The 13,580-nt window shown below is 37.6% G+C and overlaps 1 protein-coding gene across 1 annotated transcript; it reads right to left on the reverse strand.

The window, feature by feature from the left end:
* Positions 1-3,386: 3,386 nt before the first annotated feature.
* Positions 3,387-8,914, reverse strand: LOC139727088 (uncharacterized). The gene is made up of 5 exons (XM_071638072.1): positions 8,827-8,914; positions 6,833-7,040; positions 5,972-6,119; positions 5,094-5,205; positions 3,387-3,905 (listed from the first exon to the last, which is right to left on the reverse strand). The coding sequence occupies exons 2-5, from the start codon at positions 6,993-6,995 to the stop codon at positions 3,669-3,671; spliced, it is 660 nt and encodes a 219-aa protein (XP_071494173.1). The 5' UTR covers positions 6,996-7,040; positions 8,827-8,914; the 3' UTR covers positions 3,387-3,668.
* Positions 8,915-13,580: the final 4,666 nt, after the last annotated feature.

A 13,580-nucleotide genomic window follows, 5' to 3' on the forward strand; every position in this document is an offset into this window, starting at 1 on the left:
GATGGTTATAACTAAACTACACTGTAGAACTTTGAACACCATGTATCATGCAGACACCACATTTCTCGAGTAATAACAGCTTTTCTGACTAAATATTCCTTCGGCAGATGAAAGCCATATAACTATGCTACACACAACAAAATCCATGCATACTCAATGGCAGTAAGTTAGCTATGTACTCACATGCATGCTTTTAAAATGAGAGCAAAAAAGGGTGGTAAGCCATAAAATAAATGGATGAATAACTTCACCTTTTCAAAAAATGATGATATAATAATTTTGATAATGGCATAATGATGATGACAGCAGTTCAGTATTAGATTATTGACTGACAATATAGAAATTCTTATAATAGAATATTGATCATTAAAAAATGAAACAATAAACAAGGTACTATCTGATTATTCTTGTAATCATCAAATACTTTCATTAAAAAAACCAAAACAAATGAACAAACAATCTATGACTAACAACAATGTTTGGGTATCAATTTCATCTGCAGGCATGCATCCACCCAATATTCTTGGGGACCTTTCCAACAATATAATTACTTAAAAACAAAGAAAGTTTTCAAAATGAGTGAATGAATGAGAGGAAATAGGAATATGCTCCCAGAAAGGTAAAGTTTTTATAAAACAACAATGAGCAAATAAAAACATCATTATAAAATGTAATAACAGCATGCTCAAGACCACATGTACCTAATAACATAAAATTATATATTTAATAGTTGTAATCGGTTAGGTTTCTTTTCTTTCAATTAGGTCAGCAATGCTCAAATCTGTTCCGCCATCTTGGTCAGAAATTGGTTATACATTTTCTAAATATCAATTATGATGCAGAGCATTTATTTTTCTTTGTTTAGAAAACAAGGCACTATAAAGTGAGGATTGGATGGAAATTCACCTAGGAAAGACAAAATACTTAATTTGGTTTACAGTTTGAGACTGTAAATGTGAAAATCTCCCCATCACAAGACTAGAACATCATCATCCACTAACTGTGCAACATGATTGATAAATACCTTTACTTTACATTTGACACAAAAACAAGAGTATATTTCAGAACATGTGAAGAAAAAAAGAGGAAGGAAACCACATCCCAAATGGTATTTCATGAAAAGATATCACCACAGACATGTGAAGAATCCTAAAGACATTTCTCTAGCTAAGTACAGCTGCATTCATTTCATGTCATTTTTTAAATCTAAATAATCAAAATACATTGTATATCATGTAGTGTGGTTGATAACATGACTGAAATGTGATTCATACATGTACTTTGCCTTCTCTTCACAGACTACTTCAACAGACAACAAAAATCTTGATCAATCATAGCTGAATGACTTCAATTACATACCACTGCAGACTAGCCCCATTATTTCTGCAATTATCAATGACTGTCATAATTTTTGTCCATGGCAGATGACCATCTGAGCAGACAAGGTATTTACCATCACATTTATGTATTATATCAAAATCATTTCATACAAAAATAGTATCTTCTTGTTCACATTCAATGGTGCATCAGAGCTTGGGCACCAGAATTGGAAAACAAAATTTTGCACCTTAAATGTTTCCTGCAAATCATCAGAAACTCTAGAAATTTCAAATTTCATCATGGAGATACACAGAGAATTCATAGAAGGCAGAAAAATATGTAGATTCAAATACAGTCGACCTCAACTAAGTCGAATCCAACAGACCCTAGGAAATCTTTTGACTTACATGAACTTCGACTTACATACACATGTTTATATCCATCCCAGTATAATTTTAATTCAAATTAGCCAATTTTTCAACCTGGGAAAGATTGACATTAGGTGAAATTGACTGTATATGCATACAGATAGACTTAAACTTTTGCTAATTGTGAACATGTTAAAGCTCAACTACCCTCTTTGTTCTTAAAACCTAAGAATAATTCAGGTTTATAATGATAGAAATCTCTTGTCACACATATCTTCATGCATTATTTCTTTTTATTGTTGTACTTTTATCTAGAAGTTTTCATGATTGCACTTGTCCTTTTAATTCTATCACACAGACATGTATGCCACAATGCACCTTTATAAATCAATGAAGCTTTCACAGCATTGACTATGTACATGTATACGTTGAGTTTGGTTACATGAGTGGCTTCATTGTGCTCTAAATACTGAAGGTTAGCGGCAAGAAGCCCTCTACCAAAGATAATAGAGAGTAGAGGAAGCTAGGAAGGCGCGTGATAATAATGGAAACAAAATGGCTACCTTACATGACTATACAAAAGAGAGCTAAGTACAAACTCAGTACACCTAGAAACATCATTCATTTCCAAAGGTAGTGGTATTTTTATTATCTTAAAAAGATTTAAATCTTATAGTCGTAGCTTTTTTTCTGATTAAGGGGATTATTTTGAAGAACTAGATTTTAAAGTAATAAGGATTATTTCGTGGAGGTAAAAATTTGGCAACAACATGATCTAAAAACAATCAAAGACGCTTGATAAACAACTTCAAAGACAGCGCATCTCAGGCAAAGATGCACATCACCTGAGACGTGCTGTCTTTGAAGTTGTTGTTGTTGTTTATCAAGCATCTTTTAGTGGTCTCAGGTGATGTGCGTAATACGCTTGAGGACCGCGCGCTGTCCATTTGTTTTGTACAGGATTAGCGCGCACTTTCCTGTCTTGGTTAAGCGTCTTTGATCTCTACCAAGAATGAAGATGGTGGGGTAAGTTTGGGAAAAAGACAGAAAAATACTAATAGCATGACAAGTTAAAAAGAAATGAAAAGGTGATTGATGAAAGAATTCTAAAGAAGTCCAAAATTGAGACATAAACATTTGTCAAATATGTTTATCCCCTCAGAATAGCTACAGAGAAAGAAGTTGATGCCAACAAAACGGCAATCCAATATTTCAAGTTGGTTGACTCATACCTTCCACAACCACTGCATTCTCTTACATGGCATCAAATTTGTTTGTGAGGGCTGCTGGGCAACTAACACATACCACATCAAGGATTGACTGTTGGAAACTCATCATTCTACAGAGTGTATCCAAAAAAAAAAGGTAATCCAATTTTGGAGGGCTACCATTTCATAATTGTCATCTATAGAGAGTGTAATTTCGGTTGTGAGGAAAGAAGAACTCTTCCTCTTTCCATTGATGCCGCATTATGTTGACAAATGTCATGCATGACTGAGCACATGAACTTTAATGATGCTCTGTATAATATCCCAAAGTGGCAATTGTAGATGCCACACGGCGTTTTAATGCCACTCCCCACCTGGTAACAAAAACGAGATACATGTAATCTCGTATCATCTGAATTCTTCATAACCTCCAATGGCTGCCTGTGAAACAGCACCAGATATCTCCCTTTTTTTTTGGGGGGGGGGGGGGGGCAGTATTACCTTTCTTGGTTGGAATCGTCATACTCCATCCAGTCACCCATAAAAACATGAAAATATTGAATTTCTCTTTTTTAAGTTTTTGTAAGTTGTGATTCTAAAGATGTACATGCATTCATTTCATCTGCACTAAGACACTCTCTTGTTTATAGTTTTCCATTTTGTATCTTCCTATATCAGTCCAGTGTCTATTTTTCTCTTTTCTCTAACTCTGGGGTTGAGTTGGTGTTTGAGCAAAAAATCTGGAGGAGGAGGGAAGGCATGGGTGACCTGCTCAATACTTGATCCAGTAATGAAAGAAGAGCATGGCTAGGATGGCGATCACCCCACCATACCCCCAGCCCGTGTTGGTCATCGGTCTGAAGGCATCCTCCATGGCAGCGTCCAGGTCAGCAAGGCAAGCCATCAGGGTGTCGGTGATGTTCCCTTCCTCCACCTGTAGGTGATCGCAGACCGTCAAGTGACGGGCGCGCATCCTCTTTAACGAGCCATCGCCGGGGAAGAGGGAGATCTATGGGTGCATACAGTAGTCATCAAGGGGGTCATGGTTCTCAGATTTGTTCGAGGAGACAATAGCACAGGCAATAACATCTACCCTGACTTTTCCTCTGCCAACAGTTGGCAATGATAATCCTGTCAACGTTCAGGGGATTATGGCACTTACAGGTAAACCCCTGTCATGATGAGATACTCGAAGCTATCAGTTCTTACTGTCTCTCATCACTTGTTCTTCAATTACTCGTTGTAGCAAAATCTCATTAACACAGAAATGCCCATAGGTTGCTACATGATTGTGCATACTACTAAAGACAGCGACAAATAAGCCCCAATTGCAGGTTACAGAGTCATCTACTTCACTTTTCCCAACAGACAAAGAAAATAACAATAAAACCCTGGTTAAGTGGCCTATAAAACACAAATACACATTCCTCAGCAATTTTTAGTAGTTTCCATTTGATTATGATACTAATGAAATATACACAGTCACTTTAAATGTGTTCACAAAGTGAACACACACGGACACACAAACAGACTGTCAGCCAGCCAGCTAGACAGACAGACAGACAGACAGACAGACAGACACACACACACACACAGGTAGACAGGCTCTTGTGGTTTGCTTGAGAAGACAGTCACATGTATGCAAACAGTATACATCCAGCAAGCTGTTTATAAAACGATAGATTGAACATTTTTCTGGTTTCTACCTTTCTGCACAGGTGTAGTGTACGGTGTTACCCATATTACTACAGCGATACAGCAGAAGTATGTATCATCTTAACAAAATAAAAGTAAAATATCTCTAAAGATTTGATGAGGAATTCATATTTTGAATTACATAAAAAATATACTTTCACTTTTTGGTACAGAACACAATCCCAATTTATATAAACTGCTATATGAAAATCAGCAAGCATATAAACTTTTAATATCTCCAAATTGTCACAAATGAGATAATGTACATAGTTTTGCAAGATCATGGCCAATTAGATACCTATAAAATCACATGGCAACCTAACATACATTTACACATGAATCTATTATCAGGATGAAGCGGGACAACCGGATTCAGAACTCTCTTCTCACCAGACCTACATCAAACCTACCCTCTTCACTGCCGACCAAATACATCGTTATGCAATCAGAATCATAAGGAAATCTGACATGCCATCTCGACTGATTTCAACTTGAGTCTTACCTTTGAGGAATTCAGAGTGAGTAGCACAAGAGTGGAGTTATCACATTTTCGGTGACCAAACCAATCTTTCTGCACTGCCTCCCCAAATCTTTTTATACTCTGGTCAGGAGTTCTGTGGGTAAAACAAAGAAACAATGTCATAAGACTGACTAGCCACCTACAGGAGTTACTTGTGTTTGTTTCATTGTTTTATCTAGATACTCGCAACACTCGCTTTTGATATGCCATGACATATTACTTCAAGCCATTGCATTCCATTGACTGAATCTTGATTTTTTTTGCATTAAACTTTGCAAATAGTACTCTATCCTGTTGCTGAATTTGAAACAAAGTGTTGTTCAAGGGGAATCTAACCCATATACATGTGTGCATTCATATGCAGAGCTATTATAAAGAAAACATATAGAAAATTATCAAAATTTACATTTTTGTAAAAACTACACATTTCTGTGACTTGTTTCGGACATATTACGGGTAATATTGTTCCTTTGGCTACTGAAAGAGAAAGGTGCTCTCTCATTGTGCTTGTCAAAAAAATCATATATGTCGAATTCTCTTTGTATACTCATTTTATCCTTGTTTTACTGTGACATCACAAATTATTGCAATCTTCTTTTCCATGGACAACGCCACATGGATCTAACCAAAACTTAAAAATTCATACAATGTTTAAGCAGACTGGCAGATTTCCCCAAATTTAACTTGCATGTACTGCTACTATTTCTGCCTTCACAGAATCTGTCTGCATACACTATTTTGGGTAAAGTACCCCCATTAAAGTACTCACAGTAAAGGCAATGGAAAGTCTGAGATGCATGAATTCCAGAGGACAGAGGCAAACACCTGATATAGAATATTAATATAATGCTGTGTCTTACTCATTCTCTTCTGGTTCGATGCTGCCCACAACGGTGGCTGCAATTGTGTAGCCATAGAAGAATTCGACATACTGCCCCTCCTTCCAGTAAATGACGCCCTCCGTGTTGTTGCTGTTGATTTCTGCTAGCTGACTTGCGGTTTCACTGGCTGCAGGTTATATGATGGAATATCTAATCAATTTCATTCGAGTTTTAGGTAAACCAAAGCCTGATGAATTACATATGGCTCTTGACTTTGATATGGAGGCCCTGAGTTCAAGTCTTGCCAAGTGCTAAGTGCCAATTTCTTAAACAGGATGTCTTTATCCATCATGTCCATCCCAATCCAGGTGCTAAAAAGAGTTCCTGGCAATGTGTGAGTAATGATGATTGCAGAAACCTCTGAAAGAACAGCGCTAACATTGAAGAGGCTAGCTACCCTGGGACAATAACACCATATCATCACATCATTACTCATACTGAAACTAAAAGCAAACAATGCATGTTCTGGCTGTAGCCATTAACATTGGGATTAAATACACCGCAGTAGAATATAGTTGTGTCCATGACAAGACCAATGATAAGATGTAAAAAAAAAAGTTGGACACTATAACATAAATGCAATATATTGTCTCTTCCCAGCTGGAAGCTAACTGGATAAGAAAATGAGAGCATCATGACGTACAGTATATGACACAACTGTGAGGAAAATGAGCTTAAAAGTAGATGAATTTTTTTTTTTTTTTAATTGTTGTACACATTACCATAATCATTTATTGAGCAATGAAAAGGAAAACATTTATAATTAGCAAAGAAAAACATAAAAATTTTCTTAGAAGTACCTGCAAATGATAACTTAAAAGATTAAACTTATGCACTCACTTGGGTCATCCAAAATATTGTCAGGGTCACAGAGAAAAGAAGGAGGAAGCGAGTAACCACACTCTGCAATGTATTTGCTTGATGTCCATGATTCTGATGCCACATTCCAAAAGAGGAGAGTGGAGATGATCGAAACCACCACACTGTTTATGAGCTGTGCCATGATTGTTTTGGTCAGAGCACAAGCAGCTGGTTGTAGAATCAAAGCCTGAATGAAAATACAATGTACATGAAATGTTAAATACTCTTTTTGGGAGTATTTTTAGCAAATCTTGCTTTAAGGTTAGTACTACTACTACTAAGTACTAGACAGTTTCTAGTAGTAGTAATAGTAGCAGCCTGACCAGATGCCGTGCAAAGCACATTGTGTACAGTAAAAGGGCTGTACATAATTATACATGTAGTGCTACTACTAGTAGTAGCTAGTAACAATTTAGTAGCATTGTCTCAAGTGATTTTCTGAATTCTGCTTTATAATCCATGTGAATACATGACCAATGATCCCCTTAAAATTTCACACTCTGACTTGGTAAAGACAATAATGAGAAATATACCAAGTCTGAAAGTCTGGATCCCACTTTAACAAAAACACACACCTATATGATTTTCATGTTCAGAATTAGAGCAAGAGTAAGGACAGTGACTTGGCTCAGTCGACAGCGCGTCTGTACGTCTGCCTCCAGACCCAAAAGACCCAGGTTCAATTCCCGAGTCTCACTGAGCAATTGTGTGTTATCATCCTGTCCCCAGTCCCCTCAACGTTTCTATTGTCAATATTGTCAACATGCTACATACATAAAGGGGCAAAACCACTCTGTCCCTCATATCGCAACGGCTAGCACAGAATTGAGGTCCTATTTGTATGTGTGAGGGAGTCACAACTCATGCATGTAAAAAATCCTGCTTCATTCATTCATGACATGACAAAGAGCAGGGTGCCAAGCCGTTGAAGTGACCGCCCAAAAAAAAGAACAAAACAAAACAAAACTACAATCTACATGTAACACAGCACTATCACATCAGCAATTCATTTAACCCCGGCGGCGCGGGGCGCTGTGGCTGTAACTAGTGTGTGTTGGGGTCGCTGTAACTGCCACCAGCCCTAGCCCCGGAGACCGCGCCGCCAGGCGCGGTCCTGGCGGCTTCCCCGCAGTTTCGCTTATGTTATAGTTCAAGAATTCTGTGCGCTTGTGCAAGTGATTGTGAATTCTGTGAACATCGGTGAGCTGCTTATAAGACATCATTTTGTGCATCAAAGGCAATGAAATGCATCAAACAGTCGCCGATGATAGTCATTTAGGTTTCATCGACCCATGTAAGTATTCCTAGTAGTTTCTGTTGAAAAATTAAGGAAATATAGCGCCGCAAAGGCACCCGTTTGTTCAACATGAAGATCTTTTATGGGAGCACGGCGCAGCCGCCACACTGCGTGTGGCGGCTGACGCAGTTACCACCAGCCCCAACACACACTGTGTAGAAAGAGCGCCCTGGGGTTAGGGTCGCTGGTGCGGTTACACTTGCATACTACACTACACTAGGCTACTACAGTTTGGTGTTTATCTTCTTAAGTTCAACTCACTTCAAGTCCATGTTCAAAGTCCAACCAATTGGAAAGTGGAATCTACCAATTTCACCATGTATGGATCATGGTCTATTAATTAGCAAACGCCGCATAATCATACAAGTTTCTACATACCCTAGTATTCAACTCTTTCCTAGTATTCTTTTACCCAAGTGTTCTTTGGAAACTCACTCTATCGCTTCACAAAGAAAATTGTGTGCCGTGCTTGTTGCCGAATCGGTGAAGTTGAATCATGACTAACGAAATTATATATATTTGGGACTACACGAATGAAACGCATAAAACTAAAAAAAGCTAAAAGCCGGGTTATTTCGGTTCGTAAACAGCATGGGCATGGATTAATATATCAATCTTTCTATCAGCGACGCAAACAGCAGCTAGATCTACTTATACTAGACGGTTTGTCACCTACCTGCGTTCCAGGTCGGTTGAATTCAGGAAATTCAGTTTTGTGTCATCAAATAGTCACCACTGCCTCGACCGGATTGCGTAGCTGTGCCACCTAAAACAGAATCTAATGTAAACCTCTTTTGTATGCCACATATAATTATGCACATCACGGATAGGAGTTCTGGGAGCTACAACAGCCCGTGTGATGTGCAGTAGGCCGTGTGCGCGTCACGTCGGGTAGCAAGATACCGGAAGATACAACACACGCGTAAGCATGCATTGGCTGTGCCGTTTTGATCAGTGTCTGATCGGAGGAAGTTAAGACTAAGCAAAAGCCACGCGGATCAATGATGCGTACCGTGTGCATGTGAAAACTTAGTCTTTATTTCCAAAACCTTGACATACATGTATTACATTGTAGAGATGGTTCATCAAAGAAAGTATTGATAGTGGGATAAAATCATGCAATGTATATAATTAATTACTGTGCACCCATTGGAGTCAGTATTTTGGATCTAATTGTTAACATGATTTCATACTTCGTTTCAATTCAATTCAATTGAGTATCTGAATATAAGAATGACCCAAGTCCATGGAAAGTCATTTCGAGTAAACTTTAAAAAAAATTCATATCTTTTTTATTTGTCCAATAGTATTCTATAAGTAACTGTGATGGGAAGGTAACATTGTATATACATATCAGTACATATATTATTATCACAATTAACATTTACATTAATTGTGGAGAGGTCATTTTGTGTGATGGACTTGAGTCGTTCTTTGAATCATATGGACTTGGGTTGTTCTTTAAGGATAGACTGCTATATTGATGGTATGGTAGGAGCAATAGATAAGAGAGTTTTGTTACTTTTTCAGCTTTTAGTCGGTGTGGCCTACAAAAATGTAGTTGTCTACCGTAGTATCATGTCCCTCATCACTATGCTAATGTGTGTATCTGTGTGTGTGCATGGCTGTACAGTGTGTATACATGGAGCTATAATGTGCATATTATTATGTGTTGTGTTAAATGCATGGAAATGTCTTCCATCTGTCTCTATTTATAAGCAATAATAAATTATGTGGATGATATAACTAAAGAACCACTAGAGGTATACCCAGCTGAAACTTTGCACATGCATATTATATAAGTGGATAAAAAGCTGTCCCCATCATCTCATGGTTGCACATACCTAAGGTCAAGGGTCAAAGGTCATTGGTCAAGTTAAAATTGCAAAATGTCACAATTTTCCCCCTGTCTCTGCAGTGTGGGAAAGTATCTTCATACAGTTATACTACACACGTATTACTAGACATCAATTCTCTGAATCTGTTTGGTCATTTGTTCAAAGGTAAGGTAAAAATGCTGTCATTTCACTAGTTTCTCCATGTTCTAAAATGGATTGATTACTACATTTCTAGTTACTCCTAAATTCAGACCATTTTTAGGCCTATTACTAACAATGTGCACTTGAAAACATGAATTTCTCCACATTATTCCCCAATAATTTTGTGTCATTCAAATGGTAGGAACTTGGTTCTTTTGCAATTTTTGTACCTTTCCCCCACTGCTCTAAAGCCTATTGCTCTTGTTTTGCTTCCATTCTAACTAATTCCTTTGTTTTTTCCCAACGTAACTCCTCATCACTGTCCAGCAAGTCATGATTCAATACAAGAATAGGCCTGGACAAGGAGTGATGAGAGAGGGCGCTATAATATGAATATAAAAATGACCCAAGTCTGGGCCCCGTTTCATAAAAAGTTGGTATGATAGCAACTCTTGGTGGAATGGCAATTGTCATGTCAACGACAAGAATCCAGCTTCGTGACTGGCTGTTGCTATTGGAAGTTGCCATTCCAGCAATAATTGTTATCCTAACATCTTTATAAAATGGGGCTTAGGGACTTGGGTCATTCTTACATTCGTATAAGATTTCACTCATTCATTATTCAGTCACTTCTGGGGGTAATTAGTGTTTATCATTACACACGATGAGGCCATGCATAAGCTACAATTTCGCAGGTCAAACTGAATTTGAAGAGTTTGTTCGCAAAAACTGATAAGTCCATATTTGCCAAATGGAGATATTTGCGATTAAAGGTCAAGAAAAGTTAGGAGAATAATAAGAATTTTTTTTGCTTCATTTGACCATAATTTCAAAAATGTACCTTTATATTATGTAGTGACCAATATATCATTTAAAAGGTATTATTTTGTACTTTATGACAGAAACCGTACTTCAAAATCTTCAAAAATGGACTTATCGGTTGTTGTGAACAAACTCTTCATTTGGCCAAAAATTGGACTTGGGTCGTTCTTATATTCAGGTCTTCAATTCAAGTATAGCATACTTTATTTCATTTCAACAAAAACAATACATAATGCAAAGAATGAATATGACAATTCATATTGTTTGACAATTGAAAATAAACACACATGCATAACACAAAACGCATGCTTCAAATACAAATTATGTACTTATATGAAGAGTTTGTTCACAAAAACCGATAAGTCCATATTTCGTAGGTCACGAAAAATAAAGAGAATAATTAAAAAAATGCTTCTTTTGACTATAACTTCAAAAATGTACCTTTACATGTAGTGACCAATATATCATTTAAAAGGTATTATTTTGTACTTAATGACAGAGACCGTACTTCAAAATCTTCAAAAATGGACTTATCGGTTTTTGCAAACAAACTCTTCACATGTTTAAAATGTTGTCATATACACTATCTTAGACCATGATGTGTGCTGTGTTCATAGACCATGATCTATGCTGTCTTTATAATTATTTTGTAGTGAAGCAAAGCACAGCATAAAGTTTCATTAAATCTGCCATCATAGTTCAATCTTTTGTTAAAGAATTGCACAGAGCATACAAAATCGATGCATTTCCACATCTTTTTCTTACTGCACTTGCAGGGATGCCAAGTTCAAAAAAAAAATTATGAGTGAGATTTTCATGACTCGGCATCTCGGCATGCATATGTGCACGCGAGCGAGGGTGTGGGAGGGGTCCCCCCCCCCCCCCCGTGGCCTCCCACGGTAGGGAGCTTTTTCATTTTTTAGCTCTTAATATTTTTAGCTCTTAATATTTTTAGCTCTTGATATTTTGAAAGACAAAAGGGAAATATACCTTCAATTGCAACTATCACTTTAATCTTTTGAGCTATCCATATATGCTCATTATAATAGGCCCAAGTTGCAGACTTCGCCCGATGCGTGAGAAAAATGGGTGTCATGCGTGAGATCGTGAGATGGCCCCTAAATGCTTGAGTCTCACGCATTCTGCGTGAGACTTGGTAGCTCTGCACTTGGACTGCATTGTGGCCATAAGTTAAGCAACATGTGGGAAATGGGAAAACTGGTAGTAGTTGCAAGCCATATTGAGCACAATTTCCTGAAACTAAAATCTACTGCAATATCTGACCACTTGCCAGAAATTTCAATGATTGACTAATTTGTAGAGCCTAATGTAGTCCTGTTGAGATATTATTCTGCATATGGATCTAATTCATTCTGTTGTTTGTCATCGTGTTTTATGGTAAAGACGCTGATTTATCAAGACAAAGGAAAGGAACAAGTCTGTTGTGAAACTCATTAAGACAGCGTGAGTTGAACGCATTGCTTGTCCGTGCAGTCTTTTCCCTTCAAAGCCACAACAATATCTATTATCATGTTGCTAGAGAATCATTATTCATGGCTTAAATATGTGCAGAGTATATCGAATGATATAATCCTGCAACTCACTGACTATACATACTTTAAATGTAGCTCCACTTACTTTGAATTACTGGTAGGAGCATTTCATCAGTGTGAGAAATTTGAAGCTTGGGGATTTTATGATGGTATACTCTTGATAGCTATAAAGTGTACAATAACAATCTTTTATTTATCTTCTTTTAATTCAAGAAAAATATCCTTGCTTCTCCTGATTTACATTCATCTCTTGATGAGCATCTTTCACCTTCAATCACATAAAGACACAAACTATTTAATAATATTCTCCATTCAATATTAGCATCATTTTCACAACAGAATAAGTATGAACAATTTTACACATCTGTATTCTTCTCACTTGTGCTGCTGAATCACATTTTTAACATACAAAGAAAATGTATGTATAAAATCACACACACACACACACACACACACACACACACACACACACACACACATACACACGTGCTCTAATTCTTTGATGCGCTCCCCAACTACTAAGTATAACTCTCCCTCTAACTTTACCTCTCAAAATTTCTTCTACTTTCGTTTGGGTCTCGGAATGAAATGACGGTCATGCTAGCTAGACCAATTGTGTAAGCTTGGTTCTAGTTTATTCTTTGTACAGTTGATTTCCGCGAAAAGTACCAATTTCAGACTATTTCCCCCCCCCCCCCCCCCCCGGCAAAATGGTAAATCACTAATCACTATAACATTTACTAAACCTCTTTACTAGTATACGAACACGTTGGTAGAGATTTTTCTCATACCAGGGAGACGCTTTCCACCTCCGCTCCCTGCTCATACAACACTCCAACGCCTCACTCAAAACTGGATGGACCACGCCCCCTCCTGTGCGTGGCGCAGAAAAAAAACAACAACAACAAGACTAAAGAAGGTATGCGTCATCCAACGTGGCCGTGGAATGAATGAGTGCTTACGACGTTTATCGTCAAGAATAACTTGATACAGGATTGTATGCTGTGTGTGTGTGTGTGTACATCAGGATCCACTCTCTACGCGCCGACAATCCGGTGAGTGTGATGTGTGGGTCG

The sequence above is a fragment of the Diadema antillarum genome, unplaced genomic scaffold (assembly GCF_040938485.1).
Source record: "Diadema antillarum isolate AM-2024a unplaced genomic scaffold, OU_Dant_1.0 scf00000017, whole genome shotgun sequence".
Lineage (NCBI taxonomy): Eukaryota > Metazoa > Echinodermata > Echinoidea > Diadematoida > Diadematidae > Diadema > Diadema antillarum.